General features: G+C 45.4%; 1 protein-coding gene across 6 annotated transcripts in view; it reads right to left on the bottom strand.

The window, feature by feature from the left end:
• Nucleotides 1-22,227, bottom strand: part of LOC146811881 (sulfotransferase 1 family member D1-like) — a 331,172-nt gene that overhangs the window by 40,176 nt on the left and 268,769 nt on the right. For all 6 annotated transcript variants that reach the window (XR_014966793.1, XR_014966792.1, XR_014966790.1 and 3 more), the window contains exons 5-7: nt 17,464-17,590; nt 14,794-14,888; nt 14,466-14,646 (exon numbers count right to left, since the gene is read on the bottom strand). Coding sequence is in view for 2 of the 6 variants with exons in the window: in XM_085618839.1 (XP_085474965.1) it covers nt 14,466-14,646; nt 14,794-14,888; nt 17,464-17,590 (403 nt within the window). In the remaining 4 variants the exon portion in view is untranslated. The remainder of the gene's footprint in view (nt 1-14,465; nt 14,647-14,793; nt 14,889-17,463; nt 17,591-22,227) is intronic.

The following is a 22,227-nucleotide window of genomic DNA, read 5'->3' as shown; positions in this document are numbered from 1 at the left end:
TGGTCATACTAGCATTTTGGTGGAAAGTTCTAAGTGAAAAAATGTAAATACAGTTATTCTATAAGAACATCTCTTAGCCATATCTTGAATATGTACATTTCACAGGATGCCTTCTGACCTTTTCCATGTTAATTTAAGGGGAAGACACTTAAGCCCATGTGGGCCTTCTAATGTTCAACCCCTGAATAAATCAAAATTTCTATGGGCAAATATAGGCAGAAAGCTAAAAAATAAAGTACAAACCCAGTGCGAAAATCAATCTGACTTTTCATTACATAAGTATTGCTAAAAACATTAAAAGGAGATATGAGGCAGTCAAAGTGTGCTGGTGATTCTGAATCGCCTAGTGAAGATAGGTGTAAAAATCTTCACTAGCATTAAGTCCATTGGAGCCTTTGTAATCCAATAGGATAATGTGCCTTGTCTCAAGGTTACGCAATTGTGCATCACGATCCCCACCAGTTCTCTGAGGAGGGAATGAGTCAATCACAAAATACTTAAGACCTGTATGATTTTTGGCATGCTTTTCCTCAAAATGTCTGGCCATAGGATACGTGGTGTCGCCGTTGGTAATGGCGCGTATGTGCTGGAGTATTCTCTTGTGGACCTGATGCTTGGAACTCCCTACATACCGCAGGTCACAAGGACACTCCAGCACATACACCGCGTATTCAGTTTTGCAGGTCAGTTTGTTTGGTATGCGAGTAGGTGTATTCTTGAGGGGCGTCATATATTCAGTTTTACTCACCCCATATCTACAAGCTTTACACACTGAACATCTGAGGAAACCCTTACTACTATTCAGCCATGAGCTGTTGATTCTAACCTCTGGGCTGCTAGAGACTAGGAGGTTACTCATAGATTTAGCCTTCCTGTAGGTAATACTAGGGGAATGGGACAAATGTTTACCCAATACAGGATCACTAGCGATCAGTGCCCAGTTCTTGTTCACAATTTTACGAATACTCTGATGCTGATTGTGAGAAGTTGGCCTGGCATATGCTGTCTCCTAGTTATAGGGACACCTTGCACCAGTCCAATTCGACTCTTATTGATGATAGGTTTAAGACAACCTTTAAAGAAAGCTATCCTAGTGGTAGCTGTGGAGAGCAGCCTTCAGGCTAAGTCTTGAAGGGGTGTTAAGCTTATTGTTTTACCATAATAACCTCTTGAATAACCAAATGAAAGAGTAGCCCACACAGGTATATATATAAAATATATGCATTTATTCTAGACAGAATCCCACAGTCTCTTTATGAGGCTAGTGGCAAAGTTACAATTCAAACAAGCATTTATAAACACAATAAATAGCACAGGAATCACAGGGCCCCAGGGGGGGACCAAACCATATCTCAAGAAAGTGGTATAAGAACCACGACAATTCTACAGACAATGCCTTGGGCATTTAGGATCGCTGGCCCCTTAAGAATCCACCCCAGGTTATGAGGAAGGGGACCCACGGGAGGCGCGTGCAGTGAAAATAGCTGCTATCGGGATCTCTATTAAAGCATATGGAGAATGTCGCGGTTTGATTTACACAGATTAAAGTCACTTCTAGCAGGAGTACAAAGTTAAAACTTTAGACTTAAGCTTTTGAGGAGCCCACTACCACGAGAGTACCGAGGTACCACTGTTACCTGCCCCAGGGAAGCCGGGTGCATAGGTCGTTTTCGATGTCAGGTCGCGGGCTGATTTTCAATGGGAAAATGTTCAAAAGTGCTGCTAGCCAAAAGCGTCCATGATGCCGTGAAGATTGAAGTTGTAGAAGTTGAAGAGAAGAACCTGAAAGCAGAGGGGACAGAGTCTGGGTCACAGCACAGTGACCAGGGAGCTCAAAGCAAAGAGCCCTTCAATGTCGGGTGCTTCAAGTGGAAAGAGGTGTAGCTTGGATCTGCAGCCACGGGCTCCGGGAGGCTTCAAGGAAGGCCAGCTTCGGGAGGGCGACTGTTCCATCTCGGATGAGGGTCGCTGCGGTGTTAGTGTCCGGATTGAAACTACTAAGCCTTGGCAACCACAACCCACGCAAGATAAACAAATCAGCTACTGGTGCAGACCCATGAGGTCTGTGAGAAGTCTCCTTTGGAGAGACTGTAGAGCAGGCCTAGAGCAACAAGGGGAACTCTTAGTTGTTGAGATTGTCCTCCGCTCGGGCCCACAAGTTGAGAGACAAGGGACCGCGGAAGGCAGCAGAATGGAGTGCATAAATGGGAGCCCACGGGCCACCGGAGGGGGCTAGGGTGCTAGTCTTTGGCACGGATGCTGCTTGGTAGTTGGCTCAACAATGGGCCAAAGCACAACTTCCCCACTGGTCAGGGTCCTGAGCTACCCAAGAGGTGGCCGGTGTCCTGGGGTATTGGGAATCTCGGCACCCACGCGGTCCACGGTACTCAGGTTTGCTGAGCACACTCACTGGCCTCTGGGATGCTTAGGAAACCCACCTCAAGGGTGCTGGATGTCGACGAAGTTTGTGAGAGCAGCGAAGCTCCAACCGGGTCACTTGCAGTGTTTCAGGTGCCTGCCAAGCAGGGGGATAACTCCTTTATCCCAAGGGAGATTTCTTCCGTCAGCTGGGCAGCAGCAAGTCGAAGGTCAAGACTGAAAAGTTCAAGATTAATCTGAGGCTCTGGGGCCACGTTATTCTCCTTCATCCCCAAGATTAGGGGAGTGTCCAGAGTAGTGTCCACCAATGAGTGGTGAGGCCGGAAAGGGTGGCTACATCCTCTACCCTTTGTGTGTTTCCCACCTGGGCGAGGGGCAGGATGCCCCTGAACCGGTTCCAAGCGGTGTATGCAGAATGAAGGCTCTGCAGCTGCCTACGTGCAACTCTGAAAGGACATTTGGTGCACCCACCCTGTTCCAATCCACATTATCCTGTCTGGGGCGATGCTAGCACCTCCCTGCCACAGGAGCCCTATTGTCCAGCTGGCGAGGCTGGGGTTTTCCCCAGCAACAGCCAGCCAGAGTCGTGTGGGTGGCGGGTAGTAGCCATTTTGTACTACATGTGCACTTTTAAATTGGTGTCTAAATTCTGCCGCTTTTCCCATATTGCCGGGGGGAATCGTACCCTCATGCCCATGGCTGGACTGGGGGTATGATTCCTACATGTTTGACATCAAACACAATATGGTTCTGTGTAGCCATTCTCAAGTTATCGCGTTATCGCGATAGACTTATAATGCGGTTAAGAGTATATGGTATGGCTACACTGCAAACAACCCAGCAATGATTTTACGAAAGTTGCAGGGAGGCCCTACTCATGTAGGGGTCCCCCCTCACACATACCTCAGCACCCTGCCTTGTAGGATTAGCAAGGGCTGCCATAGGGGTGACCCATGAGAGTACATGTGTTGTATTGGGGTGGGATATAGGGTACCTATATCCCTGTAAGGGGTGCTAGCACCACCTTACCCAGACTACAGTAGTGGTCTGGTGGTGTCAGTTTGTATGGCTGTCCCAGGGTGGCACAATAAGTGCTGCAGCCCTGGTAGGCCTACTGAGGGACCCATGCCCTGGGTACCTAGGGTACCATCTACAAGGGACTGTCAGGGCATCCTCAGCATCCAATTGGTTTGTACTTAGGGTACTTCACGTTAGTTTTAGGGAGAAAGCAGATAGGCTGGGGTCCTGGATAGCAGGATCCCAGCCAGACTAGTCAAAAACCACTCAAATACCAGGCAAAAAGTTGGGGGCAACCATTAGTCAGATTCCACCTTCCTACATAAACCCCCCCCCAAACGAAAGGAGATAAGGCTAACCTTGTCCAGATAAGCCTTTATTTCTTGAGTGACCATATAAGGAAGAACCTGCACTAGCATGGTTGCTCCCTGTCTCATGGTCCACTTGGGAAATCCTACCCCAAGGGTTTCTAGAGTTTCTCCAAAGTCTTGGGGAATTACCTGTATTGGTTTTGGGTACAGAGGTGGCCTGGTGGGGTGTCTGAGTCTGGAAGTGAGGCCCTATTTGGGGTGGTCTCAACCTCCTCAGGTCACTGGTCACCATGGAAGCCTTTCTGCCCATGATTGTGTCATATCTGGCCCTAAGGGTCAACCTCTCGCTGCTTACAGCTGGGGGTTGGATCCCTTTGGTTGGAATAGTGGAGGGCACTGGAAGGTTTGGGGCAACTACGCCCCAGGTTTCCCTGTGCCCAACAACATCCATGTGAGGGGTACCTATACCTAGGGGTAAGGGGGATCCCTCAGTTTGTAGAGGAATATTCACCTGGCTAAAACTATTCTGCTGGGTGTCCCTAATCTGCTGATGAGGGGGTTCCTCTGGGCAGGGGCCCATTAAGGGTCCACTGACCTCCCTGACCTCTGCAGCTCTGGGCTGACTGAGGCAGGGTAGAGAGGGGCAGGATACCTGCTCCAGACTGGGTACCACCTTGGAAGGATCCCCTGCCATCAGAGAGGTGGCCAGGCCAGGCCTGTCCACTTCTGGGGCAGTTACTTCCCAAGGGGCAGGATCAGTTCCCTGAGAAACTTGACCCTTACCGTTAGTCTGGTGGGGGGAGGACTGTTCCTCTCCCCCTATGCTCTCTGTTTGGGTGGAGTGATCCATAGTTTCAGGCTTCACTCTTTTTACTTTCTCCTGGGGTGGAGGTGAGGCCTTTAAGGTCTCATCCACTCTCTCAGGGATGCCTACCATTTTCAAGTGGGCCTTGTGGTCTACCTCAGCCCAGGCTGAGATTTCCAGATCATTCCCCAGTAGACAATCTACAGGCAAGGTTGGGGACACTGCCACTCACTGTGGGCCAGTGACCCCTCCCCAGCTGAGATTTACCACTGCCATGGGATGGTCTGTCCTAATTCCATCTATGTTGGTCACCTGGTAGCTAAACCCAGGTAAAAGCTGTTCTAGGGGGACTAGCCTCTTGGTCACCAAGGTGACACTGGCCCCTTTGTCCTTGTACGCCACAGCCTTCTGACCATTGATCATGGGCTCTTGTCTTTACCTGCCCAAGATATTGGGATCCATGGTAAAGTTGGCAAACCCCATGCCACCATCACAGACTAGAGTTTCTTGTGTAGGGGACCTTGTTAGGCCAGAGTCCACCTGAGTTCCCCAAGAAAACCCAACCAAATTTTTGGGTGCACTCCCACCACCTGGGGGATTACTACTAGTAGTAACAGGAGGTGTTGGAGCTGCAATGGGAGGAACATTTTCTTTATTGCCATTCTTTGGACAGCTGGAGTCAGTTTTCCAGTGGCCAGGTTGCTTACACACATGGCTATATGGTTTCTTGTTAGAAGAGGAAGGATTTTGGGACCCACCCCCAGCACTGGGTTTTGGGGGCCCTTCAGAGGACTTTTCTGATTTATTATCCCCACCTTTCTCTTTGGGCTTGGTAGAATCTTTCTTCTGGTCACCACCTTGGTTCTTGGGCCTGATCCTGGTTCTGACCCATTTGTCTGCCTTCTTTCCCAATTCTTGGGGAGAGGTCAGATCAGAGTCCACCAGGTGCTGGTGTAAGAGTTGGTTCTGACAATTATTAAGAATCTGCTCCCTCATAATGAGATTATACAATCCTTGGTAATCATTTACTTTACTGCCATTTAACCAACCTTCCAATGCCTTGGTAGCACAATCAACAAAGTCTACCCAATCTTGATTCTGGGCTTTTTGGGTGTCTCTGAACTTAAGTCTGTACTGATCAGTGGTTAAGCCAAACCCATCTATTAAAGCATCTTTCAAGATATAATAATCATCTGCATCCTCTTCTCTTACAGAGAGGAGCTTGTCTCTACCTTTGTCTGCAAAGGAGAGCTCACAGGATTGCTGCCCACTGCTCTACTGGGACCCTTTGTACCTTACAGGCCCTCTCAAGAGCAGAGATCCATTTGTGGATGTCATCCCCTGTCTGATAGGGGGGCACAATCTTGTGGAGGTTCCTAATGTCAGGGACTTTCTCTCTAACTCTAGGGCTTTCATTACTGCCACCAGGAGTCTCTAGACCCCACTTTCGTGAAGCTTTCTGAAGCTCCAGGGACTCCCTGTCTAATGCCAACTGTTCTCTCCTGAGCTGTAGCTTTGCCTGCTCAAACTGGATCAGTCTGCATTTCCTCTCTTGGGAGGATTCTCTCCTCTGAGGAGAGGCAGAGGTCCTTTTGGATCTCCTAGAATGGTTGGACCCCACTGAGGGGGATCTGTTCCTTCTACTTGGATCCACCACTCTCCCTTTAGGGATGGAGAGAGTACCTTTTTGGCCATCACCTCCATGTTGTGAGTGGTCTGGTTCTTCCAGGTCAGGATCATCATCCTCTTCCTGGTCCTCATCAGAGTCCTCTCTAGGAGAGTCCTCTTCTGAGGGATGCCCACCCAACCTGTCTACCCCATCAGACCCTAAAGTCTGCTTAAAGTCTGCTATGAGCAGGATTTCCCTGAGACGTTGAGTATTGGCACCTTTGTTTGTCTTAAGTTTCCTAGAGGTGCACATCTCCCTAAGATCAGCAAAGGAGAGATGATCATATTTGTCGACTGGGACCCTTTGGGGTCCTTCCAGAGCCTTATGGGCAGCTGAACCTAAAGACATTTCTAGTGTAGTGATAGTGGTGTATCTACCTACACTAGGTGTGGCCTACTGAACCCTTTCTTGAGTTGTAGTCAAGGTGTGCTAAACCCTCTACACACAACTCCTAAGTTCAGTAGAACTTATTGTATTCTAAGCTTGAATTTATATGTACCTTTGGTACCAAGTGGCTTTCACTTTAGAAATTCAATTTGTTATCTGGTAAAACAATGGCAAGCTTGAATCCAACCGCTGCACACCAATGTGAGAAGTTGGCCTGGCATATGCTGTCTCCTAGTTATAGGGACACCTTGCACCAGTCCAATTCGACTCTTATTGATGATAGGTTTAAGACAACCTTTAAAGAAAGCTATCCTAGTGGTAGCTGTGGAGAGCAGCCTTCAGGCTAAGTCTTGAAGGAGTGTTAAGCTTATTGTTTTACCATAATAACCTTTTGAATAACCAAATGAAAGAGTAGCCCACACAGGTATATATATATATATAAAATATATGTATTTATTCTAGACAGAATCCCACAGTCTCTTTATGAGGCTAGTGGCAAAGTTACAATTCAAGCAAGCATTTATAAACACAATAAATAGCACAGGAATCACAGGGCCCCGGGGGGGACCAAACCATATATCAAAAAAGTGGTATAAGAACCACGACAATTCTACAGACAATGCCTAGGGCATTTAGGATCGCTGGCCCCTTAAGAATCCACCCCAGGTTATGAGGAAGGGGACCCACGGGAGGCGCGTGCAGTGGAAATAGCTGCTATCGGGATATCTATTAAAGCATATGGAGAATGTTGCGGTTTGATTAACACAGATTAAAATCACTTCTAGCAGGAGTACAAAGTTAAAACTTTATAGACTTAAGCTTTTGAGGAGCCCACTACCACGAGAGTACCAAGGTACCACTGTTACCTGCCCCAGGGAAGCCGGGTGCATAGGTCGTTTTCGATGTCGGGTCGCGGGCTGATTTTCAATGGGAAAATGTTCAAAAGTGCTGCTAGCCAAAAGCGTCGATGATGCCGTGAAGATTGAAGTTGTAGAAGTTGAAGAGAAGAACCTGAAAGCAGAGGGGACAGAGTCTGGGTCAAGGCACAGTGACCAGGGAGCTCAAAGCAAAGAGCCCTTCAATGTCGGGTGCTTCAAGTGGAAAGAGGTGTAGCTTGGATCTCCAGCCACGGGCCCCGGGAGGCTTCAAGGAAGGCCAGCTTCGGGAGGGCCATTGACCCACGTTGGATGAGGGTCGCTGCGGTGTTAGTGTCCGGATTGGATCCACTAAGCCTTGGCAACCGCAACCCACGCAAGATAAACAAATCAGCTACTGGTGCAGACTCACGAGGTCTGTGAGAAGTCTCCTTTGGAGAGACTATAGAGCAGGCCTGGAGCAATCAGAGAAACTCTTAGTTGTCGAGATTGTTCTCCGCTCGGGCCCACAAGTCGAGAGACAAGGGACCGCAGAAGGCAGCAAAATGGAGTGCGTAAAAGGGAGCCCACGGGCCACCGGTGAGGGCTAGGGTGCTGGTCTTTGGCACGGATGCTGCTTGGTGGTTGGCTCAATAATGGGCCAAAGCACAACTTCTCCACTGGTCAGGGTCATGTGTTACGCAAGAGGTGGCTGGTGTTCTGGAGAATTGGGAATCTCGGAACCCACGTGGTCTACGGTACTCAGGTTTGCTGAGCACACTCACTGGCCTCTGGGATGCTTAGGAAACCCACCTCAAGGGTGCTGGAAGTCGACGAAGTTCGTGAGAGCAGCGAAGTTCCAACCGGGTCACTTGCAGTGTTTCAGGTGCCTGCCAAGCAGGGGGATAACTCCTTTATCCCAAGGGAGATTTCTTCCGTCAGATGGGCAGCAGCAAGTCGAAGGTCAAGACTGTAAAGTTCAAGATTAATCTGAGGCTCTGGGGCCCTGTTATTCTCCTTTATCCCCAAGATTAGGGGAGTGTCCAGAGTAGTGTCCACCAATGAGTGGTGAGGCGGGAAAGGGTGGCTACACCCTCTCCCCTTTGTGTTTCCCGCCTGGGCGAGGGGCAGGATGCCCCTGAACAGGTTCCAAGCGGTGTATGCAGAATGAAGGCTCTGCAGCTGCCTACGTGCAACTCTGAAAGGACATTTGGTGCACATTATCCTGTCTGGGGAGATGCTAGCACCTCCCTGCCACAGGAGCCCTATTGTCCAGCTGGCGAGGATGGGGTTTTCCCCAGCAACAGCCAGCCAGAGTCGTGTGGGTGGCGGGTAGTAGCCATTTTGTACTACATGTGCACTTTTAAATTGGTGTCTAAATTTTGCCGCTTTTCCCATATTGCCCCTCTGCATTCTGGTCTCAGCAGTCCCATCAGTTCATTAAACCCCAGTGGGTGGTGTAGGTGTTAATGTTCAAATAGTCACTGTTAAAATCCCAGTGGGTGATGTAAGGTAAAAGGAACCAGAGCAGTGGAATTGTCACCCCTTCGTTTTGAAGACCTCTGCTCCTTCTGGCAAACGAAATCCTTTGCCTGGATCCGCAACAGGAAATGCGGCAGGCCCTCCTCGCAACCAGGAAAGGCCGCTAAATTATCCACAACAAAAGTTACCCATTTGAGGAGGCCACAATGGAGGATAACCTTCTGTCCACGAGGGTTCCATTAAAAAGGCCTGTCACCATCCTTGCTTCCTGCACTTCTCACTCATGGCTTCTGAACAAGGACTTTTGTCTGATAAGCGTTAAGCCAATATGCTGATGATTGAAAAGGGTGAGCTGTTCCCGCTGCAATCCCCACACATAGGGGTCAACCTTTCGAGTGGGTGCCCCCATATGGGTAACATTTTTTCGTTGGATGAATAAGCGGCTGGCTCGGTCGCGGGGGCGAACCGCCGAGTCAACAGAGATCTGCGGCGCTTGGAAACCTGAGCGTCGATTACAGAACGAAAGGCTCATCTTTGGCGGTTATTAATTGTCAGCACTAGCAGTATTTTATCTGTTTAATCAACCCACTTGGTTTGGATATTTTTAGTGACATTTGAACTTACAGCATACCCACATGGGTGTTATGTTTCCGTGTAGGAACTGCTTATACCAGGATGCTTTGGGGCAGAGGCCCAACAATGGCACGCCCACTGGGGCGGGATTCATTAATAAAGCAGAAGTCCTACATGGTGTTTGCTGCATTTCTCACTCATGGCTTGTGAACAAGGACGTCCGTCTGAAACACGTTAAGCCAATATGCTGATGATTGAAAAGGGTGAGCTGTTCCCGCTGCAATCCCAACACATAGGGGTCAACCTTTCGAGTGGACGCCCCCATAAGGGTAACCATTTTTCGTTGGATATATATATATATATATATATAAAATAAATTTAAAACACAGCAACTCTTGAAAGCCTGAGTTTATTCAATGCATCTTTAATCTACATATAGTACCTTCCTTTATGCATCTCTATATCTTCCATGTACTTATGGATCTATATATTTATTACTTTTCTTCTCATTCAGCATATCCAATGCACTACCCTAATTCTCACACTATACCGCTCTCAATATATCCGCTAATACAACTCTCCAACTCATATCAAACCTCTTTGTACTACTCTTTCCAATGCACTACCCTGTTTCTCACCCTATACCTCTATCACTGTATCCTCTACCTCAACTCTCTCATTCATCCCAAACCCAATACCACTACTATGATCCCCAACATATCCCTTTCTAGACTTTTCCCTACTCTACCCTACCTTGCATCATCTTATACCTCTTTTACTATTCTGACCCCCCAAAACAAGCCTTTCTAAACCCTTCCCTCTCACTCTCCCCTCCATCTCCCTTTTACTTATCCCAACCCTCCTCCTCCTTTTTGAGCTTTCTAAATCCTTCCTTCTTCTATCCCGCCACTATCCTTTTCAATCCAAATAACACACTAACGTGTCCAGCGCTCAAATTAATTTCATATTTCACTATACTAATTCACCACTAATCCTTTATTGGTTCCGGAGTAGTGTCCTACTCACCGAAAAAGCACTTCAACACGCGATCAGGGTTAGGAAGCGCTATCATATTTCATTTACCAATTCACCACTAATTCTTTATGGGTTCCGGAGTAGCGAGCTACTTGCCAAAAAGTGCTTCAACACCCCAACAAGGGTAGCAAGTGCTATATAAATGCAAACCTTTTTTCCCTTTTCTATCCGTCCGCTTGCCTTCTCACTCCAAATAACTGACTAACATGTCCACAAATCAAATTACTTTCATATTTCACTGTACTAATTTACCACTAATCATTTATGCATTCTGGAATAGCATGCTACTCACCAAAACGCGCTTCAACACCTCGTCAGGGGTAGTAAGCGCTTTATAAATGCAACTACAATATAATACAATACATGAGGCTTGCCCCTTGCGAAATGACACATTGCTGGAGTTGCATCTGTTTTCAGACACACTCCAGCAATGCACCATTTTTGTGCGGAAGGTACGTCAGAATTCCCTAACGTTTCTGTCAATCCATGCGACATGGAGCGCCATACAGTAAATATGGCGACCTTATTTATGAGGCCCTTACGCCGTCATTGCGTCCCTTTTTGTGACGCTGTGGCGGTGTAACAAATGCGCCACACTGCGCCATATTTACAAAATGACGCATCAGTAGCCGGTCCGGGGTACAGACGGAGAGGTGAGTGTATGGATTGGCGCTGTAAAAGACTCTACCTTTCAACTCTGTGGGCTTGAGAGACAGAACGCTGCCTTTTATACAGTGCGTGTTACATTTTGTTTTTAGGTTTTCTTCTTCTTGTTAGGTAACAAATGATTTGAGACATATATGTTGAGTTGACTGGTTTACTTAGTTAATCAGTATTTCCCTCATTTTTGACAACATGGATGTGGGATCTGAGTACCTCTATATATTTTACAATTTTTTTTTATTTTTTTTTGCAATCTTCCTGTAATTTCTGGTAGACATTATTCCACATGATGATATGTGGTACAATTACATGCTGTATAGAACTACTAGCAGTACAATCTATAGAGTGAAGACAACTGAACACTCTATTTTAGAGTTGATGGTATCCACATAACTTCCAGACTATTGGATACTATATTAGTCTAGTGTACTTCTCTATGGTTTCATCTGGAATGAATCGTCAGAGTTGTTCTCTAAATGAATGGATAACTGTTGTATGGCACACTCGCAGGACCCATCACTTCAGCTTTTCCTTTTAACAGAGCGGTGCCTCACGCCCTGAACTTTTGCCTGGAGTGGTGAGGAGTTCCCCCGTACGCATACGGGTAAGGAAATGACTCTCATTTTTTTCAAGTGCAAGTGGCATTATGTAATAAGTTAGAAACATTATTAAGTGATGTTCTCCTTTAAAAACACAAAATACAGCATAAGCAAGTTTTAATTATTTCCAACATGGTATGCTATGTCACTATGTTTTTCTTTTCACAGGTGACAACAATCATCCTGTAGATTCTTCAATGAAGAAACAACAGGTTTTTGTAGGTTGTATCACTCCAATTTGTTTTGTACACATACATTTGCAGTAGCAGTACCATCTAGGTTCTGAGGAAGGCCACGACCGAAGTCCAATCACAATTGCTGAAACATGTAGACTCTCTATAGAAACCAGCGCGCTCGATAATATTTTCAGATCGCGCATGCACTGTTTTTAACCATTGACACCAAGAGTCAACTATTAAAATTTCTTCTGTCGCTTGGTAGCCAATTTTAACGTCACTTCACTTTATCACCATTTTCTGCCCTGCAAACACCCACCACAAGAAACATTCTCATGCTTCACAGATCCTAGGAGATCCGACCAACTGATCCAACGAAAACATCTGTGAGCTCCTCCCTCATAGTGAGGGAGTTGCAGCCCTTGGTTGCACTAGGTTTTGCAACTAAGAGAAGATCTCTGATGATGAAGCATGCCACCTCGGTGGCTGATGGGATTCCATCCTCTTAAATAGGACTCATTCCATGTGAATATATGATTACTAACTTGTATTGATTGTGCTTTTCACCTCTTCTTAGGAGAGGGTGTTAGACCCGTGGACATTGGTGTAACAAATGTGCCACACTGCACCATATTTACAAAGTGACGCATCTAGGCAGATGAGTCTCTTGTAAACTCCTGCGCTACATTTCACCTGCAACAGGTATAATGTATGCAGGGTAGGCGTTCTGGCACAGAAAAGGCTAGAAGTGTTGTAGTGAAATTTATGAGATTTCACTGTGGCACTCCTACAGCCTCACTGAGTCAAATCATTCCACTTGCTTGAAGGAGGTGTAAGGAGTAACGCAGGTCTTTTCACATGGGGCTTGCCCCCTGTGAAATTACACGTTGCTAGAGTTGCATCCGTTTCCAGGCATACTCCAGCAATGTGCCATTTTTGCGCCGACAGATATGTTAGGATTCCTGACATATTTTTCAATCCTTGCGACATGGAGTTTTCCGAACTTTAACAAAAGTTTGACCTTTTTTTACCATTGACTATATGTGTGTGCATGTGTGTGTGTGTGTGTGCAAATAGCGAGAGAGAGAGATAGAATAGATAACAGGTAACTGTGTAAGACAGTCTTTTATTGACATCGAGAGACATATGTTGCCAGAATCTGGCGGCTGGTTTAGGGTCACGTCTGATTTTTGCACCTGGAAGAATTTCCCCACTATCCTGTAAGGTAATATCAAAGGGGAGCACAGGGTACGGGTATTTTTAAATGTCAGGGTTCCCAAAGGAGTCAACCAAAATGGCGTTGATCCCAGCATTTTAGATATCACGCATAGCTGTTTGAAAGCACAATATTATGTAATCCAATTCCAGGGGAAAAAACATGGAGAAGTGTGGCTCAATGATTAGAGCGGCAGACCCTGATGCAGAGGTCTAGCCCGGGACCAGGGTTCAATTCCCCGCCACGGCGGGTCTTGGGCTCAAAAATTCCACGGACCTGATAATTCTCGCCTCGGTGCCATTCCAATCATGGAGTCCCACTCTGCAACTCTGGGCAATAGCTTGCTTAATCTCCACAACGGCCCCCACAACACTAAGGATGCCTGGCCTCCACCTTGGGGGTGCCCAGGAGTGGACGCCTCGCAGGGAAAGCCAGGATGGGTTCCACAGTGGTATTCGTACAAGCGCCTTGAGACCCTTGCGGGTGAGTAGTGCGCTATACAAGTATCAATTTACATTTACATTTACACTATGTATCACATCTTTTGGTAAGTAGCCGAAAGTGTCACAATTTCTGTTAAGTACCAGAGGGCACAAAACGATAAACATTTCCTACCAGAGTGATAAAGTGTCAAATGGAGTAGCTATAAATGTGGGTTCCTCGCCCACACTTTGAGCTACTGTTCAATTGGTGGCCCCTTTGACGATAATCCATAAATTACAGGTTGCACAAAAAGCGAGGATCTACCTTATGCGTTGTCAGACAAATGGGTAACATGTGCAAAGGTAGCAGGGAACTACTTTTGCTTTGCAACACCCATATGGCAGTGACTGATTGGTGCAGAGAGGTCATGTGAAGGTCAAAGAAGAGAACGTTGTGGGATCAGCTTCTCTGGTTAGCTGTGCACATTGGAGTGACAAGTGTAGAGTGAATGTCAGGTCTCAGGGAATAAAGGGGCGAATTCAGTATGAGTCTGCAACTAAAATAACTGGAAGCAATGTCTGAGGATAGCAGTTTCTGGGTCGTTAGGCTGGTGGCACCATATGTAGCTTAGTCAGCTTGCCACCAACATTTAGAGTAGCTCCCTGCAAGCAATGCTTGTTGCCAAAAAAAACCTTAACCTCTGTCTGTATCGCATTTGTATGATCCTCTGTAAGGCAGTTTTAGTAACTGTATGTGTAGTCCTGAATGTCAAATGGAGTAGCAATAAATGTGGGTTCCTTGCCCATACTTTGAGCTACTCATCGGCAACCAGGACTCGATGCTCCATCCTCTCCAGAGCAGCAAGTGCATCCTTACCTTTCCTCATGAAAGGACTGATGCTATGGTCCAGGAATGCCTGTGGTAACGTAGTGTAGTTAGCCATGGGGTTGTCTTTCATGGACTTGAATGATGTTAGACGCATAATCTTTTCCAGAACTTCCTCCTCCAGGTCCTTATTCAGGAACTGTGCCACTCTCCTGATTTCTCGTATCGGGTCCTATCAGAAAACGAATAGAGACAAACTGATTGGTAGACATGGAAGTCAGACGTTCAGCCCTCTCCCAGTAGCGGATCAGAAGAAGCCCGGTCATTGGAGTATTTCTAGAAGTTAGCAACCTATGGTAATTAAGACAAACGTTCTCACCTCCTTCATGTCCTCATAAAACAGGTACAGGACGCAAGGGTCATCTCGTTTCTCCCACCAGCCCTTCACGTGGTCGTGCCACAAACCACACGACACTGTTAAAAAAGACAGACCCACTATGATAATATATAAAAAACTCATTCCCCAACTGTTTCTGGTGACTGTGAATGGAGCCTTTATAAGGTGGCTACTTCTGGCAATGCCGCACTTGGGGAAGGTGGTCTTTTTGGCTCCTGGTATGCAAGATTGTAGCACATGAGTTATTTTCTTCCGAAATGATCAACAATGTAAAACAAGATTTAAATACCTAGGGCCTGATTCACAAAAGTAATCTGAGACAAAATCCTAACTTTACGACTTTCGGTATTCACAAAAGGCATTTAGAAGTAGTAAAATTAGGATTCCTAACTTTACTACCCCTAAACTGAGAAAAATCCTAACTTTATGGCTTTGGGTATTCACAAAAGGCATTTAAAGGAGTAGTAAAGCACAGATTCCTAACTTTACTACCCCTAAACTGATAAACCCTAACTTTCTGAATTTGGGTATTCGCAAAAGGCATTTAGGAGTACTAAACCTAGGATTCCTAAGTTTACTACTCCTAAACTGAAAAAAATCCTAACTTTACGACTTTGGGTATTCACAAAAGGCATTTAGGAATAGTAAAGTTAGGATTCCTAACTTTACTACCCCTAAATGCTTTTTGTGAATACCCAAAGTCGTAAAGTTAGGATTTTGTCTTATATTACTTTTGTGAATCGGGCCCCTAGGTTTTAGCTCCTGGTGTAGTAATGAGATGAATTAAAACTGGTGTGTACAATATTGGAGTTAAACAATCAATAAAAATAATAAATGTTTTATTCATGCTGTCCACCCCACTGCTTCTCATTTCTAAGGACTGGAAATAACTGGTGCTTCTGCTACCAAATGCAATGCTCCTCAGTTTACTAACCTGGGAAGCATAAAATGCTGAACCGACCTTGCAAGCTTGAACGTCTTGGTCTGCAGGTCACAGCAGAATTAAATATCAAACACACTTAACCTCAGAAGCCATATTGTGGCACTCTGTACATCAGGTGTCTTCAAACTGTGTCCAGAAGAGCCTAATCCATCCCAGGTTCTCCAGAAATCCACAAATGATACATTTGCAGACAATGAAAGTCTCAGTAAATAAAAAGGTGATGGGTGGAAAACTGAATCTCAGCTGCTGGTAATTAGTCCGGCAGCATTCCAGTCCGTTTTGTTTTCTGCCTAGTGTGCCACTCCAGGCAGAGGCAGCGATATGCAAACCAGGCTTGGTGCAGCCCGCACTGCCAGGCCAGGTCCTGCCTAAAGGGCAACATAACAGCCCAGTCTGGATCAGAGCAGTTGAAAATCTGGCAGGGACGCGGCCCTTCTGGATGCAGGTTGGAGATCCTGGTGCGCAAGGAACTAGATCGATGATAGATAATGCCACGTGAATACTCAATATTTTCCCTGCGGTGACTTTCAATCACTCATTCTTCCACCCGTCTCTCTGCTAGAGAAAGAATCGAGCCGAAATGCAAGGAGTTAATTGTGGAATATAATCTACTGCGACCCTCTGATAGGGGGCAGAGTTTAATCTAAAGCCATTTCACGAGAAAGGAAGGGTAAAGAGAGGAGAGACGAGGAAGCAGGATCAGTTCGCTGATAAACTTAATTTGGACAAAGAAAGTTTAAATTGAAAAGGATTTGCAGTATATCATTAACCTTACCAAGGCACTGCCACAGCCCATCCCAAGCTCTGCGAGGGAATACTGGATCCATTACATATGCAAGAGGGGAGGAGCCTGTAGAAGTGCAGTGTTCGATGGACTCTTGAGGTGAAATGTACAAACGTTGTACGCAATGCTTGTCTGCCCCTCTGCTAGGCGAATAGCGAATGTGTGTGGAACCTGGAACTAAGTGTTAGATTCACCCACACCTAGGCTTACACACCACTTGGTTCAATGCTGGAGTCAAAATGGCAGGAACACGCATGCAGGCTGGCATGGGTCTAGAGTAGGCCAATGATCCGCAACACCAATGCTTTAATAAGGGCCATTTTTATCTAAGATGATAGCCGCCCACTTGCACCCCTTTCCATCTTGCTGGCTCTTATCTCACCAGATGTTCCTTCTGCTTCTCATCTCTGATTATGACCCCTACTCTACTTCCTATAGGTTATGCAGCACTGTGCTCACTAGGAGGCAGGGAGCACAGAGATTCACTGCTGTTGTGGAGTCTCAGTTTGCTTTCTGACTCGGTATTTGTGAATAGGTGGTAGACAGTAGGGATGGAAAAATTGCAATTTGTTTGCAGAAATTACGTGAAGGTAAGCCTTTTGTACTTAATGTACTTGCCTGCTATGCAATTATCACACAAGAGCACACCTTGCCTAGGAAAGTCACACAAGATACTAGGAGGAAACTAGTTTGCAGAGAAAATGCACCCCACAAGAGATTTTCTGCTCGAACCAGTCTCCCACACGCAAAAATTTACGTGTAATTGTGTGACCGCAAAAATGGCCAAGCAAATTTATGCAATTCACATTACGCGTAATTCACAATTTTCGAGTACTGTTGTCAATGTAATAACATTTCACCCAGGCACAGTAGTCAGTACTGCAAAATCAAACTTGGACTGACTCTGAATAAATATTTCTCTCACCTTCCCCAGCCATGTACTTCTCCAGGAACTCCGCCCACATCTTGATGGGTGGGAGCAACTTCACTGCCATCTGAAAGAAGTAGAATGACACAGCCACGTCCTTGGCATTGCGGGCCATGTATAGAATCTGATACAAAAAAAGATGGGATTGTTAGGTCCAGCAGGCATTCTGTTAACAAAGGCAGACTTTCATGATTGCCTCAGAGGTCATGTGATCCATCTCAGCACCTATCACTTCAGTGATCTCCTGCATACAAAGCACTGCTGATGCCTGCAGAGTGACGGTCCAGCTCTGCGGTTTGGCCATCCCATGGTCCAGCTCTGAGTCCTATAGGTTTTGTCAGATGCCTAGCTCTGATATTAAACAACCATCTGTTTATGAGGTGCTAATAAATGTGGTAGTAAATAAATTCCTGTTAACAACTGAATTGGCAATATTGGTTGTGTTTGTTCCATAGATACATCCCCAAAAAACTTTCTTTCAAGCAGCAGTCTTTCAGTTTGACATTATGGAAATGCTGAGAAATTGGTGGCCCCTAAGACGATAAGTCATAAGTTACAGGTTGCACAAAAAGCGAGGATCTACCTTATGCGTAGTCAGACAAACTGGTAACATGTTCAAAGGTAGCAGGGAACTACTTTTGCTTTGCAACACCCATATGACAGTGACTGATTGGTGCAGAGAGGTCATATGAAGGTCAAAGTTGTGGAATCAGCTTCTCTGGTTAGCTGTGCACATTAGAGTGACAAGTGTAGAGTGAATGTCAGGTCTCAGGGAATAAAGGGGCGAATTCAGTATGAGTCTGCAACTAAAATAACTGGAAGCAATGTCTGAGGATAGCAGTTTGAGGGTCGTTAGGATGGTGGCACCATATGTAGCTTGGTCAGCTTGCTACCAACATTTAGAGTAGCTCCCTGCAAGCAATGCTTGTTGCCAAAAAAAACTTAACCTCAGTCTGTATCACATTCGTATGATCCTCTGTAATGCAGTTTTAGTAACTGCATGTGTAGTCCTGAAGGTTCCAACCATTCACTCAGTTATGGATGTTGTTCTATATTACCTTGATGTTTCCTGTGACACTGAATATATTTTCATGCTTTTAGTGGGCTCAGAAGCCTAAAGGCTCACCTTTGTGCCTTGCACATTTCCTGACAGCGTCACCTGATTTTCAAACCTGAAAGGAAAGTGGGATTTTGTGAGCATAATAAGGTAAGTGCTCTGTACGTGAATGATATCTTCTCCTCAAGGACTTTTTGCGATTCCTTGAGGGGAAGGTCCAGCCACCTAAACATTAGATAAGCTTTAGCTGAGAGTAACAAGTTCCTCCCATGAGTATTCTTCATTGACTTGTATTCAGAGAAAATCTATTTATATTGTTTTACTTTTTTATGCTTTTAGCTTTTTGGCTCCAACTGGCCTGCTCTAGAGAGGGCCATGGGCAGTTGAAGTTACAATTGTCTGTGATCTTTTGCTGAGCTGCTTCAGTTCATATTCTCATTGAATGCTAGTTGTTCCTTAAACTTCCCAACAAGTTTCGTTTTAGTTTTAACACAGTGATCCAGGATATTGGTATGAAACTACTTGATTGTTTCTCTTGACTAATACCCAGAGTACTGTCTCTTCTTTTTTTATTTTTTGCAACATCATATTCTTTTGTTAACTTTGTGTATGTAATTCTCTTTTAGTTTATATGCTATTGTAAGCTTACTATAAAAATATTTATGCTCTAATATTTTTATTTTTTTTCATTTTTATTTATAAGCATTTTATTAAAGGCATACAATGCTAAAAAAAAAAGGAACATACAGGCTTCAAGATAGATAAATTATCCATATATTACATTGCAGTATGTCAACTTTACCATCAACCATACCATTACGTCTTATTCATCAATTCACAGCTGTACAATTTGGTGTGCTTGGAGATAGGCAACCAAATGCATCCAATAGTCTCTTGGTTTGGATCCTGCGGGCAGCTCTTCCTCATATGTTTTAAGGGTATCTTTACAATAAACCATATCCTTAATCCATTGTTTGACCCGTGGGATGTCCCTGCTACCCCAGCACAATGAAATTCTACGTTTAGCCAGGTGCAGTGCTATCATGCAAAATTTACGTTTAGTGGCTCGTACATTATTGACTAGGCCCAGCAGACATGTTCGAATAGAACAGTCAATGGAAACTCCCAACATCTCACTCATCAGTTGCACAACCTCAGTCCAGTATGCTCTAATTAAAATACAGTGCCATATCGTTGGCATTGTGCATCTGGACGGAGGCCATATTTGTATAGTTGAGCAGGAGTATGATATGTTTGGTGCAGGTATTTATAGTGAAGAAGGCGTAAATTGCCATTCGGTGTGAGCATACTAGTAATGGTGCAGCAGATAGCCCTGTCTTCCTCTGTGAGGCGAGTATCAAGCGTGCTGTTCCATCGCTCCAATGCTTTGTGTATATTGTCATCTATGTTGCTTTGAAGTTGTGCATATAATCGTGTCACCATATGGGTGTTGTGCGGTGTGGTGATAATCATTTGCATGGTTTTTAGTTGCGTTGGCTCGCTGGGATACGTGGGATAGAGTTTCTTAATGGCTCCCTGTAATCTATGGCAAGTAAACTGAAAGAGTAATGTCTGATTGCTAATGTACAGTAGATCTTTAGGCTCTATAAAGGTGCCGTTAGCATACAAGTCTCCCATTTTGTCTATACCCACTTGCCGTAATAAGTCTGTTCCTACTTTTTCTGGGGTGACCGATAACTCTGGGTGAAATTGCAAGGGCAACGCCGGTGCGTAGAGTGGCAGTTTATTTGCCAGCTTCCCCATCTTTTGCCAAGCTGCATTAGTAGTATTGATGGTGTTTATTGCGTGTGGGCGTATTCGGGCACGTCGATGTGGTAGAATAGTGCACAGTGGAAGAGGATGCGCATCACCATCTTCAATTGCTATATGGGGTAGATAGGGGATGGGGTGATACCAAAAATGCGCATATTGCACTTGAGCACATAAATAATAAAGGTGGAAGTCTGGGACCTTAAAACCTCCTTTGGAGAACGGTAGTGTTGGGGCACGTAACACTATGCACGCTTGTTTGCCTGCCTATATGAGGCGAGTCATCATAGTAGTCAATCTTTGGAAAACAGCCTTCGGCGGGGTGATGGGAATGTTACTAAAGAGGTAGAGGAGTTTAGGTAGAACGACCATCTTGACAATGGCCAGACGGTCTGCCAGTGATAAGAGTAGTTGTATCCAGCACTCCACCTTTTCTTCAAGCTTACTAATTGCTGTCCTTTAGTTTGCGCGAATAACTGTTGCTGGGTCACGATGGTACCATACACCGAGTTATTTGACTGGGTCAGTTTGCCATTTGAGTGGAAACTCTGCCGGGTGTGGGTGAGTAGTGTCTGTTAATGGGATAATAGTGGATTTAGTCCAATTAATTTGGAGGCCGGAATGATGACAAAATTTAATATATTCTCTTAGCAGCAGGGAAAGATTTGCAGCCGGGTTTTTTATATTAACACCATATCGTCTGCATGTAGTAAGATATTGAGTGGTCTTTGTGGAAATTGCAGAGCTGAATATTTAAGACTCTGTCGTATTTTGCACGCCAGTGGTTCCAGGGCAATTGCAAAAAGTAAGGGGGATAGGGGGCATCCCTGACGTGTGCCTCTTTCAATTTGTATAGCTTCGAACACATATTTATTAACTCTTATCCGCGCTGTGGGCTTCGTATATAATAACTGAATCCATTGTAAAACAATTGGGGGGAAACCCATTTTTTTGCAATATGGTGTAGAGATACATCCATTCGATCAAGTCGAATGCTTTTGCTGCATCCAGAAGGACTGCCGCTACTTGAAGGTCCGGGGCCAGATAGTGCGATAGCGCAAACAGCGTACTGGTGTTTTGGGCATTGGATCGACCGGGTATAAATCCCGATTGGTCTGGAAGAACGATATTAGTCATTAGTGGTTGCAGGCACTTCGCAAGTAGTTTGGCTAAGATTTTAGTGTCTGTGTTTATTAAGGATAATGGCCTGTACGATTCACACTTCTGGGGATCTTTATTGGGTTTCAGTAGGGCAATGAGCATGGTTTCTCTCAGTGTGGGAGGTAGAATCTGATTGCTATGGGCGTCCCCGTACATTTCTACAAGGTGAGGTGCGAGTGGTTCGATATACGCTTTATAAAATTCGCTGGTAAAGCCATCCGGCGCCTTACCATTGGGAAGGGACTTGACCACCTCAGTGACTTCTTCTACCGTTACTGGTTGTGAGAGATACTGGCTCTGCGCATCTGACAGCCAGGCTATCGCCACATCTTCCAGATATGACATAATCTCAGGCTGTGTGGCAGTAGCTCGTGATGCATAAAGATCGCCATATGTGTCCATAAATGCCCGTAATATGCCCTTAGTATCGTAGTGGGGTGTGCCGCTATCATCTTTTATTGAAAGGACCGTATGCGTCTTATATCCTGTACAGATTTTATTTGCCAGTACTCGGCCTGGCCTGCCCCCTTCGCAATACGTGCATGCAATGTGACGTTTTGAGACATATTGGAGTTCATCATCTGCAAATTCGTGGTATTCTGACATAATCTTTCTAATATTACTTAGGAAGGTCATGCTATGTGTCTGTTCGTATTCCCGTTCTAAGGCGCCTAGTTGAATCTCCCGTTGGGTGAGTTGGGCTTGGATGTCTTTCAGAATGCCTGCGTTGGTACTAATACAGACTCCACGTATGATAGCTTTAAACGCTTCCC

The sequence above is a fragment of the Triturus cristatus genome, chromosome 7, assembly GCF_964204655.1.
Source record: "Triturus cristatus chromosome 7, aTriCri1.1, whole genome shotgun sequence".
Classification (NCBI taxonomy): Eukaryota; Metazoa; Chordata; class Amphibia; order Caudata; family Salamandridae; genus Triturus; species Triturus cristatus.
This window is presented reverse-complemented; position numbering and strand designations above follow the sequence as displayed.